Source organism: Cheilinus undulatus, linkage group 11, assembly GCF_018320785.1.
Source record: "Cheilinus undulatus linkage group 11, ASM1832078v1, whole genome shotgun sequence".
In the NCBI taxonomy this organism is placed as follows: Eukaryota; Metazoa; Chordata; class Actinopteri; order Labriformes; family Labridae; genus Cheilinus; species Cheilinus undulatus.
In genome coordinates this window covers 32,072,160-32,099,270 of record NC_054875.1, presented here as the reverse complement: position 1 = coordinate 32,099,270, position 27,111 = coordinate 32,072,160, and the positions used below count along the sequence as shown (strand labels likewise).

Here is a 27,111-nt window from a genome sequence, read left to right as displayed (position 1 = left end):
AATGGACAATAGAGCTATTTTGTTCTTGCTCACATTTTTTCCTCTTCTCTTTCTCCTTTTACTCTCAGTCTCAGCACCCCTGAATCATCCAGGTTTCTTTTAGCAGAGGAAAAAAATCCCTCCCATAATGCTTCAGAATTTTAGACACCTGAAGCATCACAGTGTTCTTTCACAGCCTTAACATGTGAGTTAACAAATTCTTGGTGTGCTATCAAGATTAATCGCTTTAATCACAATTAATTTAGCTCCATAATTAGTGCACTCATTTTTAAGAATCAAGGTTAATTGCATGCTCTTTTGTCCCTTTCAGCACAGTTTGGTTAAGCCATGTTTGCAGCCTCAGTGATTTAAATTAATATTTCATTTTGCTTAAAAAAAAACAGACAGCTTACCTGCACCTTGTGTTATAATTTCATTTTGAACTGTTCCCTTTTTTTTCCCTTTTCAATCCATTGCAAGTTCCTTTTCCCGTGATTAAATTCATGTTAAAACCTTCAACCTACCCAGGGTTTCTTTTGTACCCTTGGCTTAAAACAGTTAAAAAAATCCAAAATAACACGAAAGTGGCTTTGCATGCAACCAAGTGTCATTTTTTTTATAATGCAATAAACAGGATGCTATTAACTACAGAAATTCTGGCATTGGTCGCAATAAAAGATGTAATCTTTTGACTGCACTATTTGTACTATTTGCTGGGATCCCACCCAAAATCCGAAACAAAGGCTTCTCCTTAAAATAAAAAAACATGTATTTTCACATTGACATCTCTGGATATCCATCCATTTTCTATACCCCTTATTCCGTTCCTGGTCGGGGGGGGGGGGCTGGAGCCTATCCCAGCTGTCATTGGGCGAGAGGCAGGGTACACCAGTCAATCGCAGGGCTGACATATAGAGACAGACAACCAGGCACGCTAACATCAATCAATGATCAATTAACCTAATAAGCATGTTTTTTTTGGTGGTGGGAGGAAGCCAGAGTACCCGGAGAGAACCCACGTGGGCATGGGGAGAACATGCAAACTCCGCACAGAAAAGCCCTGACCGGAAAGCGAACCAGCAACCTTCTTGCTGTGAGGCAACAGCGCTAACCACTGCGCCGCCATGCCACGCATCTCTGGATATAATGGTCAAAATGAAACCAATATGGAGAGGATGTTCAAATACAGTTTTTTATTACTATGAGCAAATATTAGATTTACATCTTTAACCATTTTTAAAGACACCAGGGCCAAATTATAAGACTTGGAAAACCCAAACTGGCATTTTGAGGAGCATTGAAAATCTTTTTTTTCCCTGTTTGTGCTACTGGTAAACTTTAAATAAGTGCAAATAAATGTCATCGTTTTAGGTTTAAGAAACCTATATATTTTTGTTTCACATTTGAAAAAAACACCTTTGGTCATGTATCTGGCAGAGGCTTATTAAAGTGCATGACCATCATTAAACCAGATGCTGTCCTGCACAAAAAAGTTGATGACATAAGAATGAGGTAAGAGCTACTTTCGTTTACACTGTTTGTGTTGATCAATTAATTCTTAAAAAGTTGGATTTACAGACGTTGCTGGGTTGAGGCTGCCTCCAGGCCAGATTTGGTCTGCGGGTGGCTGCATAGCCCAGGTAAACACTTGAAATACACAGGTCTTCCATGAGCGCCATAAGCGCCAGATGCTTTAGGCAAAGCTAACAAAGCTAAAGCAAGCCACTGCTCACCTTACTAGTTCTGAAACAGGTTTAGCTTTAGTAAATGTAGCATAATCTAATGTAGCTTTGTTAGCTTGAGCTATGTTAGCTACATTCCTTTTATGATGGAGGACATTTTCCTGTACACACACTGGTCAGTCTTTATTGAATGTTTTGTAATCAGGTTTTTCAGGTCAGGATTTTAACTTTTAACTTATGGTATCCCAACCCTTATCTTAACACTTATCCTAACCCTAACCGGAGGTTTGTAGGGTTTTATTTAAAAGATTTAGCTTGTATTTCTCTTCTGACAGATGTATTTAAAGTCTGCAGGGATGGGGGGTGGAGCTCTCAGATCTGTGGCCTGCAGTCAGACTGTTTTGGAATTATGTGTTCATGATTAGTTATTATCTTTGTCTTATTTTTACATAACTGAATTCCCACCATAACTTGCAAAGCTGATGAATTGGCCAGATTCCATGTCTGTTATCAGGCGGATGTGGAATCAGTCTGAAAGGTTTCGCTACTGGCAGGGTTTAGTTGTACTGCAAGCCTGTAAACAATGGTGACAGATGATTAGCTCTGATGGAGCAATAGTGACAGTTTTTTTTACTACACTGGACTATTGAAAGATGAGCAAAGAACCGCACCAAAGTTTTTCTCAGCAGAAAAGAAGGTTTTGCTTTTCTCTTGACTGGCTTGGGAAAGCTGCTCAAGCTCACATTATGTATTTTACTACCCAGGGCAATGCACACCTGGATGCCTCTCATTACTTGTGCCTGTCTTCGTTTAATGCCAGGTTTTTGGGACCCCCCCTAGTTGGCTACTTTTTCCCACAGGCTGACTTCTCCTAATATCTCAGGAGAGCCCTGAACACACATACTTTTAAGGTGAAAATTGATATTAAAATTTCAAAAACGAAAGGCTGCAAAATGGAACAATGAATCTGCCAAAAACTGTTTTATTTCAGTCCTAAGAGTCGACAATTTGACTAGAAGCTTCACCCTTTGATGCATTCATTCATGCAATCAATAAATCAATAAATCAATATCTATTTCAGAGCACCAAATCATATATTATCTCGGGACACTTGTAACACATGACCCATTGTTGTTCAGCCATCTGCTTCTCTCTGATTGGCTGAGATACCACGAGCCTCTCTTGGTGTAAATGTGTATTTGTTCCCCATTAAGAGTTACTTCAGCTGTCACTGTATTGGTTTTGTGGAATGTTAAACTAATATATGAGGATGTCAGAAGGTTTCTGTCCAAAACAATCACATAATTATGCACACACACCCGCCTCCAGGCGACTTGTGAGTCCGCATTAACATTAAGAAGTCTGTGTGTGTGTGTTCTAAGTGTAGACAAGCAGCTCTTTGAAAGTCTGTGATGTGCATGCTGTGTATTTTTGTACAAGTCTTTGTTGTAGAAAGCAACCTGTCATCAGTTAAATGTCAATTAGGAGGCAATGAAAGTGTGTTTTGTGTCTTTATTTGCCTGCGTGTGTGCGTGCATGCGTGTGTGTTGAGTGGAGCTGTCGTCAGCAGTGTGGTCTGACAGTCTTGTAGATCTACAGTGGAACCTCCAGCGACATGTCTGCTGCTGACAGCTTCTCTACACACTCTGCTTTCAACGACACTGACGGCTAAACACACTCATGCAGACATAACGCACACACACCACGTCTGCCTCTCCCTCTCTCTCTCCCTCGCTCTCTCTGGCTGTCTCCGTATGATCTCCCTGTATTTTTGTTGACTGCTGATGATGAGGTATGTTAGCGAGTTGAGGAGAGAGGGAGATGATTCAGAGAGTGACATGTTGGTAGTTGCTACTGAAAACACAGGGTGTAAGAAATCACTGGGCTGAGAGGTTTGAAAGGATTGGCTTAATGTGGTGTTTTTAAGTTGGGGAAATTTTCTGAAGTTACAGCAGTTCAGGATGAATCTGACCCAGCAATGTTTGAATCAGAACTCTTAGGATGCTCAGCTCCTGAAGACATTGTGGCTTGTAGACATCTTGGTTGCACTTTATTTTTCATGAACCTTAATAACCAAGTAATGTTTAGAAAAAAGTGTTTTTCACTAATTACCTTGTAATAAGAAGCATTTTACCAAGTCATAACTATGGTAATGATATAATAATTTACTTGCACATTAGAAAAATTATTCAACTAAAAAATATTTATTCTACAAGACGTGGTGAATTTGCCTTGAGATCCTGACCTCTTAAAGAGGCAAGCCATGATGGTGGTACCACCAGTTTCATCTTTTAATTCTGACAGAATACCTATAAAAGCCATAAATATCAAATTACTACATACATTTTAGCTCATAATAAAAATAAAATACTGATTCTTGCCATTATGTGAGTAAACCTGTTATATTGTTGTACAACTGACTAAAATCACATATATTTCACAATCAATAACCACTTGTTTTTCTTTACAATTCCACCAGAAAACATAAAAAAACATCAAAAATATTAAATGTCTAAATTAATTTAAGCAGAAACAAAGCTCACAGTAAAAATAAAACTGATATAAAGCATGTTAGTATGATAAAATTGTTATCAGGTTAGAAAACTGACCAGAATCAAACCTAGATTACAATATATACCCTCCATTGCCATTTTCACGCCTGTATCTTTTTGCCTGCCGGTCTGAACGTAGCTTTTGGATTAAACCAACCGTGGAGAGAGGAGGGGTCATTTTTTCAGGCATGATATACTGTAGCACATAAGTTTGGTGAAGTACAGTTATTATTACGCTTCATTCAAAATAATAACAGGGAATTAAATAGATTTTTACATCTCATTTCAAGGAGTACTGAGAGGAAATCTGGGGGGGCTTCAGCACCCTTTAAGGTGGTCTAAAATTGAATCTTTATGGTTTTTAAGATGGACCAACACCCCTTTCAGAAAGAGTATCCAACAGGAGCAGACTTTTCAGCCAGAAAACAAAATAAAGTTGTGTGAAACTTCCCAGGGTATTTCCCTTGCATTGATGTCCAAACAAGAACAAAAAGATCCTCATCCCTCTTATCTCATTTCAGGGGCTGACGTGACCGAGCCCAACAGCTCAGACAGCCGCGGTGAACGCCTCGACTTCTTCCTCAAACAGGAGGAGGCTCTGACCACAGAGCACAGCTACCTGGAGGAGGCCGGAGGAGGAGGCGGGGGTGGGATCATGTCGTCCGTAGCCAATTTAAAGGCGGCGCTGATGAGTAAGAACAGCCTGCTGTCGCTGAAGACCGAGATGATGGGAGATGATAACCCCTTACTGTATGAGTACCTGCCCAAAGGAGGACACTCCCTATCATGTAAGTCACCATTTACTAGCACTGTGCTAACACTGACTGTCTCACAACCACAAACACGCACTTCAGGATAACTTGAGAGATGAATTGGATCCACTCCGGCTCGTGTGGAAAATAAAACACACAGCCTTTTCGACATGAGTATCCTCTTCCTCTGCGCCTCATCAGCCTCTGTAAAGATAAATCTGAAGGCATACGTGTGTAAAAGTGTGTGTGTGTGATGACTCTCCAGTGTGCAAAGAGTTTGTGTGGCCGTGCCAGTGATGACTAGTCAGCGGTGACTCAGTGAGAGAACATTTTGCTGGGATCGCTCTCACTGTCGTGAGAAAATTTGTTTGGTTTTATGTGACAGTTTCTTTGTGCGTATCAGTGGGTCGACGGCTGCGTTTCACAGCAGCAAAATAACACAACAGAACTGCAGCAACTGTTTGCACATTACTTATTTTACTATTATTTCAGCAAAAAAAGTGATTTGCATGACTCAGCTGCTGCACGAACATCCACATCCAATGGAAAACACTATGAAATTATGGAGTTTTTTTGCTTTTAACACTAAAAGTTAGTGAATTTAAATTGGGGCTGTCGAAAGATTAAAATTTTTGGTCGTGATTAATTGCATTGTTTTTATTGCATTCTAAAAATCCACTACTTTGCATTTGAAAAATGTTTTTGTATCATTTTGGATTTGACATCCTGCTTGGAGACAGACCTGCTTTGATAAAAGAAACCCTGCACGATCAAACAAATTCACCTTACTGAATAAATATTTACATCTATTATTTGTATACTAAACAAAAAACTCCTTAGATATCTGCATTTTGAGCATATTTGAACATTTTGGTCCACACTGATAGTCTGACTTCATCTGGCCACAGCGCTCCTCGGTCGTAATAGTGCTATGCAGTTTCGGTCATTTCAGATTGGCAGCGTGTTTTGCCACTTGTAGATGCTGCGTGTGTCCACTCTAACATGCACCATCATGGATTTCATACCAGTGCACAAATGTGCTGAGTCTTGGCCAAGTCTCAAAGCTTAAAGCCCTGTCATCCTTCAAGTTTTACCACAAAAAAGCTGCATGTGGGTAGCTGGCTTATTTGCACTTTCAACGCTCAGGATCTCAATTCCAGAGGGCTTCAAACCAACGCTTATTGTTGCTATGTTACAGAAAATTAATAATGCATGCACAGTAGAATCTTTAATGTTGTCTTAAAATATCTATAAATGCTTCATATTTCTGTATTTCAAGGAAATATCACACAGAAGACATGCAGATAATGTAAAGGAGACAGGCTGCAGCTGCAGACCTGAAAACAACCCTTGAAAAAGATGAAGAAAGGCGAGTCAGATTAGTTTATCTTCCGCTATTGTCAGAAGTCCCGCCTCTCCTTGATTTTGATTGGCAAGTTAGGGAGAAGTGGCATTGATGATCGCAGCACTGTTCTGAAAGTTGAACGGTTTTCAACCAAGAGCGCTTTGAGTCTGCCATAAAAACAGCTGATGCCAAGGGAGCTTTTTCTCTCCAGGGCACTGAGTGCTCAGAACGCTGGACTACACTGGTTCTGAAGAAAAAATAAGCGCTAAAAAAGCCGGCTATGGACAAAGGCCCAAAACCTCCCAACAAGTGACCTGATTCATTGCAGGGTGGAACCATTCTTAATAGAAGTATTCTGCACAAATGAAGGAAGTTTCTCCAAAGAAAATTTTAAAGTTTTTGCATACCGTATTTAGCTTTCCTGTAACATATTGTACCTGTGTGGAAACAGCTTCACAATTAGTAGAAGTTTGTAGAACAACTTTAATAAACAGACGCATTTTAGTTTTTGGCCTTCATAAGAGTCATAAGAGACATATTCTACCAATGCGGACATACATATTTGCTACAATTAAGTGAGTACAGCTGTCTATTTGTTATTTTCCTGTCTGCTTTTGCCAATAACCACTCACGTAGAAAACAGGTGAGATCTCAGTACTCTTAATTCGATAGTCCTAATCAGATGCACTGCTTTAAAAAACTGACTTGTTAACATGCAAACAAACTGAAAATTCAGATGGTCGCAGCCAAGAGGTGCGTCTCATGCACCCCATCTGTGAAACGGCAGAAACTGCATAGATATGGAGCAGCAGAGGAGCGCTGTGGCCAGGTGACGCCTCACTACCAGTGCAGACCAAAACATGGCAGCCTCCTGGTAAGTTTATAAGTTCAAATTTGCTTAAAATGCCGATACCTAGTGAATGAATAGACATGTGAGAAATACAAATATCTATCCAACGAGGTGAACATGTAGGGTTCCTTTTAACCATATAAAAAGGAACTTGTTATGGATTGGAAAGGAAATGAGGAAACAGAAGAAGGTAAATGTTTTATAACACAAGGTGCAGATGACTTTTGACTTATCCACTGAGCTGTCTGTGAGTTTCTTAGAGTTAAATGAGACATTTAAGCAGCGTTGGACTTATTTGGCATCGCTGTGGCTGCAGGGAGACGCTGACATGGCTCAAGCAATTTGCTGAACCGGACAATAAAGCATGCGATTTATCACAATTTTTCAAAAACTAATGCACTACTTGTGGACCTTAATAGATTGCTGTTAATGTGATTTATCTTGACAGCCCTAAATTGATTTAATGAACTAAAAAAGGGAAATGCTAGAATAAGATAGGACCAGATCTATAAAATTGAGCTTCATTGTGGTGTCTTCAGATTTCTCCTTTTAAAGGCAGCTGATATGATGCAACCTTTCATAGAACTCTGAATATCCCCCACTATGATGTTACTTTAAGCCCTTTCTAACATAGGAATAAACTCTTTTTATATTATTACATCAATATTAGATCAATAAACAGCCTTATTCGTGCCCGATTAGCCCACGTTAACCAGTGATTTTCTCTTCTTTCACTCAGTTTTCTTTCCCTTCAGCGAGGGTGTTAAACTGTCAGTGTGTCTATGCGTGTGTGCCAGCGTGAGTGTATATTTGCTCGAGTCTATATCCGCGTGGGCACACTTTGTACGTTAATGTCTATGTGTGTACACAACTCTTGTGTTTGTGTTTCTTTTTTGCTTCTACTGGCTAGTAATTGGATCTTTTGTCCTGAGTTGTGCTGCCTTTGTGAGTGGAAGAAAAGCAAAGGAAGGGTACAACTCCGAGCACAGTCATGCCTGTTTGAGCTGAGCCCCACTCACCTTCAGAATAAAAAAGACAGGGCTGTGACTGAATAGGCCAAAACACACGTTTTCAGTCGCACATTGGTTGCGCGCGCACGTCACATCACATCACCCCTTTTGTGTAAGTGTTAAGTGTGTGGGATTGAGATGTTTCTGTTGGCTTAAAGAGCAGAATCAGATGCTGTCACAGCACAGATAGACAGCCTCACACGCTCCAGAAAAGAGAAGAAGAGGCTTTTTTATACACACTCACACTTTACAAATACACCCAGCCTTGACTACATGAAGAGGAGGCTCAGAGAATTTAGAGAATGTTAATCATTTGCTATCTGCGTTGGAAATAAAACATGTTAAATGACTCTTAAAGTTGTATTTCAGTTGTCACTGAAGAACCCATGGGGAGGTTTTTGGTTAGCCGAACCCTATTTTGAATTCCCAACACAATAGCTGTTGGGGAAATGGGCTTGTCGAGGTGGCCAACAGCCTCCCCTCCCTCCCTCCCCGAGTCTGCCCCTGTGTCTAAATGAGGACAGAAAATAAACAAACACTGTACCTCAGATTACTGGGCGGAGGAGAAGTCTGCCTGCTTTGACAGATCGCTGCTCCCTCCTTCCATTCAGCCTCGTTTCCCCCTCCTCCTGCTCTCCTCCCTGTTTCTCCTTCACCCTTGCTTAACATCCTTCCTGTCCTTTTCTCCCTCCTGTACTCCCCCCTCCCTTCTATTTCTCCTTCACCCCTCCTTAACACCCATCCCTCACTCTCTCCCTCCCTCTTCTCTTCGGCATGGCCCCTACAGTTCCTCCGTATTTGTCTCGCTCCTGTCTCTTTCCCCCACTTTTACCTCAGCCGTGGAGCATCAGAGTATGTTGGTATGAAATCCTGGGAAAGTATCGATCTTTGTAGAGAGGAGGTAGAGCAAGGTCACCTGGTCGGATCGGCGTGAGACCTGTGAATATGAGGCCTTGGCTTAGCTTCTGTCTCCCCCTCCTGTCTTCCTCTCATTTTCTCTCTTTTATGTGTAATTGACTCTTACATAAAACATGTTTCTCCTCAACACTTATACATCCAGAAACAGAGAATCAATGCTCAGTTTAACCACTGAAAACATCTCTGATCTTGCTTGGATTCTGACGCACGTCTCCCCTCTTTGCCATCTTTTGCATGGGTCATGGACTATTTCCTACCACTGCTCCGAATGCTAAAACCCGTCTGTTTGTCAGTCAGCCTCCTGAATCCAATTAGGATCATTTGGATTTGGCCTCCGTCACTTTTTCTTTTCTCTGTGTTGTGTGGTCAATGCCAGACAATGGATTTTGCTGGACCATCCCTGTGCTCCTGTCCGCAGTGCCACTGTGTACCAAGAGTAGAGAACATCCAATTAAACACAGGAATCATCCTGGCATTATTGAGCTCTCTCTCTTACACTCAACGACTACTTTAAAGAATTGACTCACACAGATGGAAGCCCCCAGCGGCTCCAAAGCTGCCCCCTTTTGTGATTCTCAAATATCGGATTGTGACGCAAAGATTTAAAAGTTGGACGCTGTCCTGCTGTAGAGGAAGAACACAAGTTTGGTCATTTCCACTAAAAGGTCAACAACCTTTATATTTCAAAAGAATCTAAATTCAGGTACATTTTTAGGACACTACAATGAGAAACTTTCTAAAAAGTTATAAAGGGTACATCTTAGCCTTTCCACCATAGTCCTGTCTGGCTATTTTTTCCTAATGAGCTTACCACGTTTTAGTTAATGACTATTGGCAATTGTTCAAACTCTATACAGTAACTCCACCCTGAGGGGAGGTGCAGGAGGTTAAGCAAGTTATATACAACTACAGTCCGTCTCTCTTTAAAGCTCCTACATTTTAGCTGGTTGTGAAACAGACTGATGTGTCTTTGTGAACTAAAACATCAGTCAGAACCATCCGTGATAGGATTAATTATTCTAATTTAGTTGTTTCTAATTGCTGAATGTGATACTGTGGGTGTCAAAGTCAGTGCAATAAAGTCCAGTGAATAAGATGCACTTTATTCCCTTGGTCTTATAAATGCACCAGTACATCATCATCACCCACTGCCCCAGCTGAAGCTATGAAAAATTCACCCTCGTTTATCGTGTATTGAAGCAGTTGTTTCAGCAGCACAACGTGCAGTGTAGGCCAGGCTAGTATGGCTACTTTTAACAACTTTTCTCCCTCATTAGGTTCATTTAATCCTCCTAAGCAGAGGTGGACTATTACGTAAATGAAACTTTTGGAGTGCTGGTTTGATTGAAAAAGACTCCTCACTTAATGACAACAAGTGACTAGTGTTTTTAAGGGTGAAAAAGCCCAAAGGAATATTCTTAGAAAAAACACAATCAGTCTTTGTAATTCCACAGCATGCATAGGGATCCTTCCCTGGCAGATGCCAGAAGCTCCACTCCATCCTACTCTGCAGGAAATACACGGCAGGTCTTATTCAGCAGAGCCTGCTGCAAGAATGTGTCAATCCACCTGAGAATGCACAAAGCATCTGATCAATTTCAAAGTACAACAGAATGAACGAATGCTAGAGTGTAAATCTCTCTTTCCTATGCCACAGAAGTAGCACAACACCACAGACAAGAGAAGTTGATTTTTAAAGTGGGAAACCACAAGATGTTAAATGACACCACTTCTCATCTCTGGAAAACCTCTACCTTTTATCTTCCAGTGTTAATTTTGTAAGCTATTTTAAATCTAGTCTCAGACTTTTTAACTGCCTTTTTTGTTTTAGTCATATTTTAGACATTTTTTTACTTTGATAGTTCTAGTCAATGAAATCTCAAAAACATTTCAGTCCAGTCAACCAATGAAAAGTCATGACATTTTAGTCTTTACTTCAAGTCAAGGCATTTGTTTTCTTTTAACTAATTTGATCAGCCAAATTATAAAAATATTTTGTAATATTTGAGTCTTTTGATGTGTTACACTCACATTAATGTGTTATCAGTATTTTAATCAATTTAAAATATACAGATGAAAATATCTTATCTGCACAGTGGAGAAATGTAATGAATTTTGAATGTCGGACAGTCCAGCGCTAACATTTTAGTCCTGTTTTAATCTTCTTGATGAATAATTAACTTAGTTCTCAGCAGAGTTTTTAGCACCAAAGATCTTTTGTAAGTTGGTCTTCGTCTAGTCTTCCTCATGGAAATAACGTTAGTTGATGAACATTTTTATTAATCATTTTAACCAATGAAATTAGTACTGATATATTTCCAATATATTCACCCATGGAAGAGGCAAAAAAACGAAATAATAGAAAAACAAATAAGCCTGAAAAAGGCAAAGTAATCTAGTGTTTGCTCCTCTCACGCTGGACTTCCCACGTGAACTCAAAGTTCTCATCCTGTGATATTTCTTCTCCAGTTGCTCTTGGTGTACTGCAGAAATGGACCTAGTGGGTGAAGGCGTTGTTGCGTTGTTGTTCCGTATGTGACACGGTTGGCACACATGGAATGCTGCAGACACAGAGTATGTGTAATTTGCAGGTATTATTCCTTACTTTACAGAACCTGAAAACAAAAACAGCATTTGAATTTAATATGACAATATTCCTGAGGCAGAAAAACACTACTTACATATTTAAATGACAAAATCATCAAAAAGAAAAAAAATATTTTTTGTTCAGATGGAGGCGCTAACATCAACATGAACAAAAAAATTTCCCATAGGAGCTTTTAGTAATTCTGTTGATTTGTAGTCATTTATTTTCCCTTTTTGAATATCTCTTAGTCTAGTAGCTGTGCAGTCAGCCTTCTGTTATTTGTATTCTTAGCAGCATGCCAGACACGACTGCAATATTAAGCTCAGCAAGACAAGATTGTAATATTTACAGTCTTATGTTAAAAGTCTAAGATCTAAGCATGTCCAGTGTATTCTTTAGTCCTTTGTGAGTCCACTACTGTTAATGAACCACTCCCTCTCACCTGTCGCTCATCCCTCCTCTCTCCGTCTCCATTCTCCTCTTAATGTTCTTCCTCCGTCTCGTCTCTTCAGGGGGGTGGGAGAGAACGGGAGATAGGGAGTTGTACATTTGTGTGTGTTCTCAGTAAGTGGGAGTGGGGAGTGTCGGGCGCGGTAGTTTAACATTCCAGGAATCCGTCCATGGTCGAGCCTCATGGTTGTGTGATTCTGTCCGTTGTGCAGAGGAGGGCAATGAATGGCTAACCCACTGCATAACTCCAGAGACATTCCCCAAAAACGCTGCCCACACACTCACTGGCACACACATTATTCAGAATAACCTGCACTTTATACTTTGATTCATTAAAAGGAAACAGATGCACTCTCGGTAGCAGCTAATGGTGATATTAATGTAGCAGAAAAAGCTCTCAGTGAATAGTTATGGAGTGCTAAAGGGTCTGTAAGAAATTTAAAATTCCTCATCCAGCAGGCCTTAACTTGTTGCTGGTAAACATCTTCCACGGTCCATGTAGCCGTCCTTTTACCCTGCGTGTACAAAAAGTCTTCACTTGAGCTGCAAGATGGCTCCTCTCCAAAACAATCTCCCTCCACGCTACACAGGATCCTCAAGCCCTCTTCCTTATATGCATTTCACTCACTCACAGAACTACGCTCACACAAAACATACACACACGCTGCCATCCTCTGCGCACGCATGTGGGTGGAAGGAGAAGGAGAGCAGAGGAGCGAAAGAAAAAGAGAGAGAAAGAGAGAAGAGAAGCCCTAACCCTTTCCCCTCGGCTGGTGGAAAGTGAAACTTCAGAGTTTTTCTTCCTCCCCCTCTCCTCCGTGTTTGATAGCGTAGCACTGGCAGCCTCTGTGTGCCCCCCTGCCCACTCTCTCCCGCTGTGTTCTGGTGGCCAGCTGCTAGCAGACTTGCAGTTGTACGTGAGTGGGTGGGTGAGACTCGTTTCCTGTGCTCCTCAGGGCTCCGCTCCAACAACTACTGCAGCACACTCCGGCCAGGGGCCACGGGGGCCACTATTCATAACAAACAGGGGGCTGGCTCCTCTCCTCCTCCTCTTCCTCTTCTTCCTCCTCATCTTCCACCATCACCACCACCACCACTACCGCCATCATCTTCATCCTCATCCTCAACATCAGCATACCGCCCGCCCACTCCACCCACGCCACTGCACCCCTCTGAGCCTCGGCCCCTGGAGGCCCCCGGTCTGCGGGCTGGGGCGACCCCGCTGCGCTCAGAAGGGTTGGACATGGAAGTGGAAGAGGCCCCCGAGGGCCCCGAGCCCTCCACCTTGCCTGAGGTAAGCGCACACAGAGCCTGGCTCTTCTCCAGGGCGGAGGCTGTTCTCTGGGTACCACTCCAGCACTCAGATAAAAGTTTGTTAGAGAGAGTGGAGTTAGCATCCAGGGGGCAGCCTCACCCTGTTTTTACACTCACAGACAGACAGACAGAGGGGGGATCGAGCTGATGGAGAAAGATATTAACTGACAACATCGTCAGGCCCAGTGTCCTCATGAGCAGGGGTGTCTTCAGGTTGGGACCAGGGGTGACGTGAGCTCCTCCTCAAATCTCGTTGGCCACCCCAGGTCCCACTTTGTAAACTCTGATTGGCTATCTGCCCAGTCAGAGGTGGAACACAAGTTTTAGCTGAAGCTTTTTTTGGAAAGCAGCAGTTTGAGTCCATGAATGTTTTTGGCATTCTTTTCTAAATAAAAACACTCCAACACTAAAATGTGACAGCAGTACATGTTAACTCTATGATTCAGGTTTGAGCTGTTGTGATTAGTCAGATAGATCATAGGATCCCAACCAGGGTGTGGGTCCAAATTAGGAGGGGCATTTAAGATAGAGTAATCTTAGTTCAAATATCTGAAAACACTTTACAAAGAGGGCAGGTGTAGACTACTGGTTCCCTCCCAACCTGGGGTCCAGGATCCAAAGATGTCAGGAAGGGGTACAAGTCTTTGTCTGCTCTAAGGTTGCCAAAATTAGAGTTGCAGGTATCATCTAAATCAAACCACTTGTTGAACAGTTTTCACTAAGGTCTTTTGGTAAGAATAACACTTAGATCCAGTTCCTTTGGGTTTTCATTAATGAAATTTAGATTAATTTTTCCAAGGAAGGTATCTCCATTTTCTTATCTAGACCAGTGGCTTCAACTTTTCTCCCCCCGAGACCCACACGAATGATAAAAAAGTGACACTTTGTTGTCAAAAATCAACATCACTTAAATAATTTCATTAACAAAACACTAAGAAAATAGGTTTATAAACATTACAATCATCAGACATTTTTTTTTTTACCAAATGTATGATGATTTTGGTTAATATGTGCAAATCAAATTTTAACAACCTCTGACCAGACAAGCCTCCAAGATCTCTGGTACCCCCCTATGGCGTCCCAAACCCACGTTGGGAACCAATGGTCTAGACTAGGGGTTCTCAAACTTTTCAGCCTGTGACTCCAAAATAAAGGTACCAGAGACCACCACTTTACCTGAAGGTTGTTAAAAGGTCATTGAACACAGGTGTGTACGTTCAAGAATAGTCGTGTGCAGACTTACATTTTAATAATTTTTTAAACATTACTTTGAGTTCAGCATAAATCTCACCAAATTACCACATTTTTTACATTTAATTTATCTCATATATATGTATATACATACATACATATATATATATATATATATATATATATATATATATATATATATATATATATATATATATATATATATAAATTGGTCAAATATACAATTTAAAATCATTTAAAAATATTCTTTGTTATTTGGAAGACATCTGTAGACCCCCTCTCAGTGTCTTCTGACCCTCAAGGGGCCCTGGAACTGGTCTAGACCATACTTATTGTTAAACTATTTACTAACACATAACATGAGTCCACCATAAGCACAGAGGTTAGCAAAATTTTTCAAAGTTACAGTGGGAAGGAAAAACTTCATTTTACCATGTGGAAACCTTGAGCTGAACCAGATAGGGATGCATGGTATATAAAAAAATATATATAAATGTATATATTCACTCAAATCCAGATAAAAAAGGCCATTTATACCTAGTACTACCATGTGGTAAAACTTGTATTCCATGTCAGGAGATGAACAGCAGACTTTGCTATAAAAGCATTTCCTGTATATGAAACTTACTTAAAATCTACTAAAACACCATAACCCACTAAAAGTTATTAAAAACGGATAAAAACTATCAAATTTATTGAAGTGCTCAAGGTTCCACCAATCAGGCCATAAAAAGAAAGCTTAGTACCACAAACACGTAACCTCTGATTAAGTCAGGGTAAATGTAGGAAACAAATAGGAAAATAAATAAATAAATAGGTCTGTGCAAAATGTGTCTAAAGCTTGTTCACTTCAACGATAGAACAAAGAAACAAACTTCCTCAGATTACACTTTTGATGCTGCATAAAACTCCACAAATGTGTTTATACTTAAGGCCGATATAGGCTATCATTACAGCTGACACATGTGTGGTAAATATAGTCAGAAATGATTACGTCTGATACGGATAATTAACTTCCTATGCTACTAACTAACACCGATATCGTTCTGATGATATTGTTCATCTCTAGAATCAGACTTAGGTTTAAGAGCCATCTGTCAAAGCTGTGAGGGGATAGAGGGAGATGAGAAAGAGAGAGAGATAGGGAACAAATACAGGGCGACAACAGTGAAGAAGCTAAATATGGCTGCACTGAAATTCATTTTAATCACATTTTCTTTCATGTGGCTGCTTTGGCAGAAATAATGGTGATATTATGTGTAGTATCAGCAGAAATAACCATGACTGATAGTAAACTAATATAAGCATTAGCTACTAATATAATGAAATGCAGTAACGACATGTGGAAACTAATTCAGTTGGAATTTTATCAATAAAAACTTTAGTATTAATGTGAATTTTTTATTGTAATGTATCTCTTTTATTCTTGCTTTTCTTAGATACAAATGGAAAGGGGGCTTTAAATAAAGAAGGCTTTAGTAGAGACACAGATATAAGTAAGCACACTCCTTCAGTCCAAAACATCTGGACACACCCCTGTTTCTGAGGAACACTGGAGGTTAATGAGGTGATTTTTCCCCTTTTCTTAACCCCTGTCTGTTCTCACTCTCTTTAGTAAATCTAACACTTTTTTTCCCAGAAGAACCTGCTTCTTTTTGTCCATCTTCCTTTTCTCTGTTTTGTTTGCTTTCTCTTTCTTTCAGATTTTCCAATTTTTCACTCCCGTCTCCTTTTTTTTTTCACGTAATCTTTTTTAATATATCTAGACCTGAATTCACCGCCGGAGCCCAGGAGTCTTTGCTCAGCATTAGCGTTGATGTAGTTTGTAGTGGTTACATTAGAGATGACACATCCAGTCACAATGGCGGCGTGCGCTCAGAGATGGCAGATAACGGGCAAGGTGGTGAGATGAGACTGAGTAGAATCAATACAAGTAGACAATGAGAGGTTTGCTCTCGCAGCCCAGGAAATTGTTTGTTCTGCTGTGTGTGTGTGTAAGAGAGAGAGAGTGAGTGTGGGCGTGTGTGTGAGCATGGCAGTATGAGCATGAGTTTGTGCCAGTCTGTGTGTGTGAGAGAGAGAGGAAGAGAGAAAGAGAGAGGAAGAGAGAGAGTGAGCATTTAGGAGCAGCATTTGATTTCAGCGGACCTGCCTCCCAACAAGCCTCACTATCTCTACGGACAAGCCATCTGTTTGCCCAGTGCATGGTGTTCTGTTCTTAGAGAGGAGGAGGAGGAGGAGGTGGTGGTAGAATGTAGGGACAGAGGGAATGGGTGGGGGTGAAGGAATGGCAGGAACATGGAGTAGCTGGAAGAGTTTAGATGAGAGAAATAAGGAGAGGATGGGAGTTTGGTGCACCTTGCTGACACCTGATTGGAGCAGAAGTTTCTGAGAATTTAAATGTGTTTGTCTGTAACTCATTCTTATCTCTGCTTTTCTTTATTTATCTTTTTTTATGTTTCCATGTGTTTCTTTCTCTATTTTTGCCATATGAGTAAAGGTTGTCTTCACCTGCCTGCCTGCCACCTGCATGCCCAGACTACATTCCATACACAGTGTATAAATGTGCGATTGTGTGACATAACGGCATGTTTTGTCGCTTACAGGAAGGTGTGAAAGACAAAGAAAATGTGAAAGAAAACAGCACAGGTATGGCTTAAAAGGTTTCAATTCAAATGCATGACATGTCTGGGATGTTTCCTGACATATGTGGCTCATTTATTTCTGTCATTGTGGCTCTTTTAGCCTTGGAGGGGGACCAGTCTCCCATCGAGAAGGATCAGATGGGCGAAGAGAGCTGCACTGGGGGCTCCATGGTGCCTGCGTCAGTGTCTGTAGCTGGCAGAAAGTCCAAAGGGCTGATGATGCTGGGCGATGAGAAAAAAACCCTGCCAGAGTCCAGTGCCTGGCCCTCTCAGGGGTTCCCCTGCTCCCTGTGCAAACGGCTGTTCAGCAGCCTGCAGCATCTCAGGGAGCACGAGTACCGCCACACTATGTCCCTCATGGCCCTGTCCCTGGACTGGCAGAACATGCAGGGCCCGCACAACCAACCCACCCAGCCCCTCCACCTGCACCAGCCTCTCTACCGCCCTTCAGCGGCCGAACCGGCGCCCGCCCGCTACCTCTGCTCTCAGTGTCCCGCCAGCTTCACCCTCAAATCCAACGCGGACCGCCACGAGAAGACCATCCACTTCAAGAAGAAGCTGATGCAGTGCGTGTACTGTCTGAAGCATTTCAGAGACCGCACGGACCTGCATAGGCACCTGTCCTCGGTGCACTCCAAAGAGAGAGGACACACCTGCCTGGCTTGTGGCAAGGCTTTTAGCACCCAGAAAAACCTGGCCACGCACGTTAAAGTATGCTGCCAGATGGGGTCAGGGTCAGGAGGCATGCTGGGAGGAAGCGGCGGGATGGAAATGTATCAGGGTGGGGGGGTTATTGATTCACTGTGGAGGCTTTCTCAAGAGATGAAAGTTGATAATCTCAGTATCAATGTGGAAAACTGAGACTTGATTCATCAGTTAGCAGCGCTCCTCACGCTCATGCCAAAAAAAAGCTCTGTGGTGTCATTGCACTGAGAAAGGAAGACTTGCTCTTAAAATGACATGGTTATAAATAGTTTAAAAGTCTTTTTGTCTCACCAGTTGTCAAATTGTTTTAAGCTAATCTGTATTCTTGTGTATAGTTTGCACTGCTTAGACACTCCAACAGGTGAATTACTTTAGCGGTGGCTGGGAGGGGAGACAGGGGGGTAGTGAGGCTCTTCCTACCTCCCAGACCTTAACCACTTGTCTGGTTTTCTGTCGCCAGCCACTAAACTCTCTGCTCCTTTTTTAGGCAGAGATCTTTATCTTTGTGTCCAGCCCTGCATTACCAAAGGCACAAAGACACTCTGAAACAATTCCCACCTGCCAGGCTTTATACACACAACCACACCCCCTGCAGGACACATGAAAAAATGCAGCATGAGTAGATAAGACCAAAATTGCATTATTTCTCCTGCAAGTTTGGGGTTAGATTTTAGCAAAATTTACTTAAAGAAAAATGATAATCATGCACTTATCTAAAAGTGTGTCCAAATGTGTTTCACCTTTGGTCAGCTTTGCCAGATCAGAGCAGGTGGAGGGGATGCACCAAACGAAACAAAGCCAGCTAAAACAATAGAGCAACAGCATCTGAAATGGGGGGGCTGGGTGGTGTCGTTTTCTCTCCCTCTTTCTCTCTCTGTGTCCATCTCCTCCGTCCCAGATCCGCGCATCTTGAAGTGGCTGAGTGTGGCTGGAGCTGGACAGTAATTGGTCCTTCATGGCTCCGGCCCTTCTTAACCCCTCGACCTTTCCTGTGAAGAGGAGGTCGGGGCCGAGGGGGTGGATGCGCTTTAAACTAGATGAGCTTAGTGATGTCACTGCTGCAGGCGGATAATAATGCGGTTGTGAGTACAGGGTAGAAAATGGGGGATAAAGTGGGAGAAGAAGAAGGGAGATAGTGAAGACAGAGCTGATGAAAACTGGCCTCTAAATCATTTCTGCCTAAAAAATTCTCTTTCGAGTTTACAGCAGGCCTTTACCCCTGCAGCTATAAAACCCATGATTGAACCCAATACCCATACTGTGAAACATCCACATGTGTTTCTCTCTAATTTACCACACTCAGTCAGATCTCTTTTGGAAGTGTTTCCCCCATCTATTGCTGTTGTGTGTATACCCAGGGAACTCCAAAATGCCAAAACCTTTCTAAAATAAAATCCCACCGTCTCAGGTAGAACACTGAGCCCCGTCCAGAAGACGCTGGCAGGCTCAGAGAAGTCAGGAACATATGAAAGGGTTAAACAAACACTGTATGGCTGTTTGAGGGCATTTTTATGTGTTGTTGTAAATATTTAAAGATGTTTCAGTCTAGATGATGATTTTTCTCATTGGAAAAACACATGTACTGTACAAGAATATGTACTTTTTTTTCTTTACAGAATGAGATTCTGCTTGTAGTTTTTATGCTGGAATTAAAATGAGATGGAAAATATGAAAATGTTTCTGTTTCTTTCTGTTGGCGCATCTTCAAAAGCACATAATTTCTTTTTGTTATCTTTGCATATGAAACATGTCCAAGTCTGTTGTGCATTTGATGCATACTTGCATGTTTTTGAGTCCAGAGCAGAAGTGGCTTTGCAGACAGAGGTAATTATATTGTATCATTTACAGCTTTTAACCCTTATATGTGCATTGGACCCTTCCCTTTATGAACAGTAGATGTATATGTTGTGCTTGTGTCCCTGATCTCTCATGGTCATATACTGTACGCCCTCACACAAACATCACACACAGTCTGTTTACTTGGATGCCCTTCACCTGGCTCAGCTGCCATTTAAGTCTGAACCTTTAGATAATTGGCTCAGCAGACCTCTAAACAAGATTGTGGCCTGGTATCAAAATTATTTGTTTATTATTATTTGTACTTTTTCTCCTCCCTTTGTGATTTTATTCCCCAGCCCTCAGCCTCCTCCTCGTCGCCTGTGTTTGTGTCTGTCTGTGTTTTTGCCGTCCATAGCAGAGACCTTCAAGAGTAAACCGAGGCAGACTGACTGTTGTGTCGTGTTTATAGTATCTCTTTGCCTTTATTGCTTTAGTATGGAGGAAGAGCTGTTGCCAGGGCAACTGTAGCTTTGACTGGGATTGGGGCGGCCATGGGAATTGATGGTACATTTCTAGACCATGCTGCTAATTAAATGTAATAACTGAAAAGTAACGTCTCGGTTTATTTAAACGAGACGCGTTCGGCACTAATCTTTTCTATTTTTTCTGTGTCTTTTTCTTTCTTCCTTTCCCTTCTCTTCGACAGTGAATGACTTCACAGTGATCCGGAAAAAGTTCAAGTGCCCCTACTGCAGTTTCTCTGCTATGCACCAGTGCATCCTTAAGAGACACATGCGCTCCCACACCGGAGAGAGACCCTACCCCTGCGAAATCTGTGGCAAGAAGTTCACCAGGAGGGAGCACATGAAGAGGCACACACTGGTGAGTGTAATACAGTCCCCAGCAGGGAGCAGTAAGGGACACATTCAGTAGCTTAACCTCCTGAGACCCTGCATGTACTTATGAGGACACTGGTACATTTGGGTTTTTCCTACAACATAGTAATATATATTTTTAGGGCCCGAGCACCGAGTGGTGCGAGGACCTAATCGTATTCACTAGGATTATATTAGTTATCATTTGCCGTCATTGCATGGACTTTTGAGGCCCTTAACATTTATGAATTTGCAGGAAATTTTGCACGTACATCTGGTCTCACAAAAATTTTGATATTTTTTGGGTATCCAACATGAAAATTCAGAATTGCAAAAATAGCGCCCCCTAACAGTTTTCAAAGTTAAAGCTCCCTCCTTTGACTTTGTCATAGATTCATCAAATTTTGTGTGCAGGTGCGGCTTGGGGAGATCTACAAAAAAGCCTCTTGGGCCTACACTCTATCTCCAGCAGGAAATCTGCCATTTTGAATAAATATGCAAAAAAGGGGCTGTTTTTGGCCTTTTCCAGGGGTCATAACTGGATTAACTCCTATGAGGGATTTCATCTGATCGACTTATACTTCTGCGCAGAGCTAGATGAGACATGAATGATGAAAAGTTATTCGGGGTTTTCTCCTTAGTCTAAAGTTGTAGCCATGGCAAGCCCTCAAATTTGCATATGTATCTGGTAAACAGGAAGTAGTTTATAACTTAGCCGTGCATTGTCCGATTGGACTAATATCGCTCAGGTATATTGATGGTCATGGCCTGCACCCATTCATATCGTCAGATTTTTTACAATTTAAAGCACCACCTAATGGTGACAGGAAATGTCAAGGTTTATGGTGAAAGCTACAGTTAAAAAACTATCCAAGATAACCCCTTCAATGGTTGCCATACAACCGCGGTCGCTACACATCCCAATGTGTAATGGGTTGTGAGCACCCGTCATCGCTGCTTGCAGCTTTAAATTCTTTTTGCCTTTTTTTTTTTTTTTTTAGGTAGTTGTCTGGAATTTTGTCATGCTGTAGATGTTCCAAGGGTCTGAAACTCACTGGTGCTCACCAGGCGTATGACCAGGGGTAAAACACCCAGATAAAAGAGATGCTGTTTGACCGTGGCTGCCGAGCGACACACTTGTCAAGCTTGACTCTGGCTATGGTGATAGTGGACCTGGTTTTCAGACTACCATTAGTGCACTCACTAGATGAACCATGGAACCAGGTCCCTTAAAATTAACTACTTATCTAAAGCCATGATTACCTGTGGGGAGAAAAGCAAACAGCAATAAGAAAGTCAAACAGTCAGACAAGGTAAGCCCAGACTCTGTTTGCTTAATAGTGCAGTAAACAATGTAACACAAGCACAGCAAGGCATAATATTTAATCCATATTCACATTTGAAAAATCTCCTAATCCCAGTTGAGACTAAAAATTCACAATATGACGAGATGACATTGCTGCTGCTGGTTGTGATGATGTTGCCTGCAACCCAGTTGGGCAAGTAGCAGACAGCTGGTTGCAGGGCAACAGAAAGATGTGAAAGTGAAATGGAAGACTTGTTATGAAAGGTTATACCAACAAAAATTTGCTCATAGTTGAATATTTTGTTGGACAAAATAATTCCAATAATGCTAACCCTAAGTTTGGAAATTATCCCATCTATCTTTTTAGCCTTTTAACATGGAAACTTAAGCTTAAACTTAAACTCCTCTCTGCATACATAAGCAGGATGCGTGGCAGCATATGAGCTAACATAGGAAACTGAAGGCTGTAGGAGCTAAATTTGCTCATGGAAAATCAGTTGTTCTCAGCAGATATCTTAGTTATGATAACACTAATCTTTCAGTTGAGTGACTGTGTGAGTTGTTGCTATGGAAATTATGCATCATCTTCAGTCACAGCAGTGTGAACTAACAGGGGTTTAGAATGTTGCAGAATGGCCTGTCCCATGCAGTTGAGAATTTCACTAATGTTTGGTCTGAAATAACCTATATGTGTCATATCAACTTACCTAAAAGACAAGCATGGCTAAGATATTCAGGCTGAATTAGCAGAAATAATATTAAACTGTCTGCTATCCTTATTTCACTCAGTCTGATTAAAAAGAAGCACTCCTGTAAAGTTGTTTTTCATTGATAAATATTTTTGAACTAGGCTGTAAACATGTTTAATGCTGCTTTAAAGTTCAGCATTTTAATATAAGGCCTAAGAGGACTGACTCACTTTTGAACCCAGCCTCAAGTGGACACTAGTGGAACTGCAGTTTTTGTAACTTCTTTAGCTTCATATCTTGACCCCATAGTTTTCCACTTGTTAAAATCCACTGTGTAAATTTCTATTCATATTCTGTGTTTCTCTGCAGGTCCACAGCAAAGACAAGAAGTATGTGTGTAAAGTGTGCAGCCGCGTCTTCATGTCAGCCGCCAGCGTGGGAATCAAACATGGCTCGAGGCGTCACGGCGTCTGTGCCGACTGCTCCGGCCGGGGCATGGCAGCCCTGCTGGACCACAACGGGGAAGTGGGAGGAGACATCTCCCCGGAGGAGGAGCTGTATCCTGTCGACCGCTTCCACGACGACCCCGTTGAGTGCGATGGTGATGGAGAGGGGGAGGAGGAGATGATGGTGGAGGGGGACGGGGAGATGATGGTAGAGGGGGGGGAGGAGGAGGGAGGAGGAGGAGGAGTAGGAGGAGGGGGAGGTGGAGGAGGAGGGGGTGAGTGGAAGGACTCAGGGATGGGCGCTGAGGCACACAGAGCACTGGACAATGAGAAAGAGGAGAGCGACTCCTCGGCACAGGAAGGGGAGCAGCAGAACGGGAGTGAGAGGGACTTTGCCTGGATCTCCTAGAATCGGCCCGGTTCCTCTTAGCGGCTCCTTCGACCAATCTCTGAAGATCTCTTGTGATCTTTTGGGCAGATTCACTGCTCCTTTTACCCACTGGTCCCAGCGTGGGCAGGCCTTCCTTTGAACGGAAAGCTGAAGGGTGATGCGCGACAATGATCTCAAACACATTCAAATACACGCACACAAACACCAACACCCACACACTTAGGCCAATCTCTGCCATCACTGAAGAAGAAGTGGCGAAGAGATGGCTCAAGGCTTTTTCTGCTTACCTCCTTTACTTCTGATGCAGTGTTTTTGTGTTTCTTTTTGTCGAGGGTTCAGGCCAGAGTCCAGTAGTTTTCTACTCTGTCACAACAGGAATCAACGAGGACGCTGCCAAGGACGCTAAGACTGCAACTTTGTATGTTTGCCATCACAATCACCATGGAAACCAAGGATCACTGACTGACTGTGTAGGGAAATAGCCAGAAAGGGAAGTGAAGGCTGAAAAAGTCTCTCTGCGAGTGAAGGGAGTCTTAAAATCTATTGCAATGCTACATGTGTCAGAGGAGCGGGGCGGCTCCGTGGCACACTGTTGATGCAGAGTCCTACTGCCACAGACTTGCACTTTAACGACAACTGACTCGTATCAAAGCCCTGAACCCGTGGTTTACATTTTTGATCCGATCTTTGCTTACCTAAAACGACTCGGTGACCGCACCTACCTTTAAGGATTAATGTCCTCTTGACTGTTATCACGATATAGAAATCACTGAATCTTTGTGCAGATTGCTGTTTATAGAGCCTATGCCTTTCAGTGGGGTCCTTAATCTTTTCTTCACTTAAGTTTACCACACGATTTCTCTGAATCCATTCCAACAATAGAAGACTAATGTACATACAGTTTTGGGCTTTTTTTAAGGAGAGGAGTATGAGTGAGGCAGAGAGAGATTGAAAGAGATTTTTACACAAAAGTGGACTTATTTTTGTCCCTGATTGGAGAAATCAAGCACACATTTAATCCTACACTCTGAACTCTTTCCGTCTCTCTGGTGCAGTTTCTCTCACAGCGAAAGGTTGTGATGATCGGACCTATGGAGGATCAGCCTTTGTTTTTCTAAAACTTCTTTTTTCTGTTCTTTGGTCAGTCATGTAATTCCAGTTCGTCCGTACAGAATATGCAGACTCTTCTCTGGTTTCTCTTTCTTTTTCGTGGTATATTTTTCTCTGGCTTTGTAAAGGTTTAAAGAAGAGGAATCAAAAATTGTGCTTGAACTTCGTAGAGTGTAATAATTTGTTTTGTTTAACAGCTATTTATTATAAAAACCTGTTTGTGGATGCCTAATTTTTTGAGAAGTCGATCCCGTCTCCTCCTTAATTTTCTGTGTATGTGCGTGCCAGTTCAAAAGGGACAGGGTGGATGTTTGTATGCAAGAATGTTTGAGCGTCCAGTGTCCAAAAAAAGTCTATATTAAGTTCTTATGATTATTTCCTTGTTTTTGGTGATATTGACAATTCAAGTGAGGCAGATGACGTCTTATTATTATTATTATTATTATGAGTATCAGAACTATGATTATTGTTGTTGATGTTCCTATTATTAATTATTATTAAGTGCTGGATGCTAAGCTTTATTGTGTGTTCTTTTTTTGATATTTTATATCTTGTATAAGAAAAAAAAGCTTTTATACTTTGCCTTGTTGTGGACAGCAAGCCATGGGGCTTTTATCGACCTTTTCTTGTGCCAGTTTACGCTTTTTCTGTCGTATTTGCTTTTTTTTCTACAAAGGGGAAAAACAACTTCACTGTCAAACCTCTCTGTTAGATATTGATTGAAACATATAATCCGCACATGCTTTTTTTGCATCACTAATGTACACTAATTGATGAATATGGAACCAAAAACGATCTCGTACCTTGTATTCATGAAGTGCTTTTGTTTCACCGTCTGTGTGTGCAGGTGATTTTTGGATTTCTTGCTGTGGTTAACCAGTTTTTTTGTCGTTGAATTGTTTTTTACTTTTTGTCACAATTGTGTAAAAAAAAGTGCACATGTTACAGTGTTGTGATATGAAGGGCTGTGTGAAAGGAAATCAAGAAGATGTTTTTCTTCGTTTCTCACGCCTCGCATGAAACACAATCAAGCAGAAATGCAGCATGTCCGACTCGTGTTGAGTTTACATGCTGTATTTCTATCTGCCGGTGCTTTACTGGCTCAACTTGATCGTTTCCACAGTGGGAAAGTGAGCACTGCAGCAGTTAACTCTGGGAAACATTTCGTTGCCAGTGCTGGTTGCACTCATCAGGCTGCCATGGACTGCACTTCCCATCATCCCCCGCTGAGAAACTCAGTACAATCTGCTTCATCTCTGGCAACTGTCTATTTAATTTCCGCTATTTATTCTGTTTTTGTTTGACCCATTAATCAAGTCATTTTAGGGTGAAAAGTAGGGGGTGAGATTTTTTTAATGAATGTCAATGTTGGGTGTGGAAGGAGCCCATGATCGGTGACAAATCTCTGTCCTGTGGTGCTGATCCAGCCACATTTGGATGAATGTGTGACTCCCCGGCCCTGCGCTCTTCTCACGACCTGTACTGTACGTCTTCTTCCTCATACCGGGTTGTAACTTCAGGAAAAATACAAAAACAAAACAAAAACACGTCCGCCATCAACCCCTCAATATGTGCCTCAATGACATTTCACCTTGTGTGCTTGTGAGCGTGCTTGTTTGTCGACGGATAGAGATTGAACTGAGATCAGATTAGAGGTGCAAAAAGTTAAATCTTCAAGAGACAAATCATGATGGGCGACTCGATTCTCCTTCCCACCGTGCGTCTGATGACCTTTTGTGCCCTGATTCTGTGGTCTTAATTGCATGCCTGTGCTCATTTTGTCATACCAAAGCGACGTCCTCGGCATCTGCACACAACTGTCTCATTCCACACGATGCAAAACTGGAACTGTTTTCTCTCCTGCAGATGATTATGGGTATTCTTAGACGTGTACAAATTGCAATCCTCATTTAGCCTGTATAGCTTGATTCACATTGCAAATCATGAAGCCATAGATATGGGTAAATCTATATGATACTATATTTCAAAATTGGCGCTTTTTACTTTAGATTTTGTTCTTCTACTAAGAGTGATGTGTGTATACCTTCATATATATGAATTTATATTACTATTATATATTATTTATTTCTCTCTCAAGCTTCAGAGGGGCTTTGATTTGTAAAAGGTCGCACTTGAAGCTTGAGCTTTGTTTATTTTCATTGGGAATATTGTTCAATATGATACTGACTTTATATTGATGATTATCATAAACCTGTGTTTGTAACAAAATGTGTTAAATAATCAAAAAAACCTGTCCTGTTTTTACACCTGTTTTTTTCTTTTGGGCAGATTTAAGTGCTCTTGTGCAGACATTTTTTTTTTTGGTTGACAGTACTGATCACAAAAACATTTTTACAGCTAACCATGAGCCTCCTGTTTTTGATGTTGGGGCCGGCCCGGCGGCCGTGTACGCCTCTTTCTAACTTCATGTTTAGTGGAAGAATTAGCTTGACTATTATTTGCAAAAACCAATCAGTCTCAATAAATTTTGAAATTGCTGCTGTAAAGAAGTGA

The 27,111-nt window shown here is 41.6% G+C and overlaps 1 protein-coding gene across 4 annotated transcripts in view; it reads left to right on the top strand.

Annotated features, from left to right (window-relative positions):
- The window catches only part of zbtb46 (zinc finger and BTB domain containing 46), a 99,689-nt gene extending 72,578 nt beyond the window's left edge, over positions 1-27,111 (top strand). For 2 of the 4 annotated variants that reach the window (XM_041798772.1, XM_041798771.1), the window contains exons 4-7: positions 4,735-5,001; positions 13,082-13,419; positions 17,258-17,300; positions 17,397-20,472. In XM_041798772.1, coding sequence (XP_041654706.1) covers positions 4,735-5,001; positions 13,082-13,419; positions 17,258-17,300; positions 17,397-18,157 — 1,409 coding nt within the window. In that variant the 3' untranslated portion in view covers positions 18,158-20,472. The other 2 variants (XR_005992539.1, XM_041798773.1) reach the window with 2 other exon arrangements.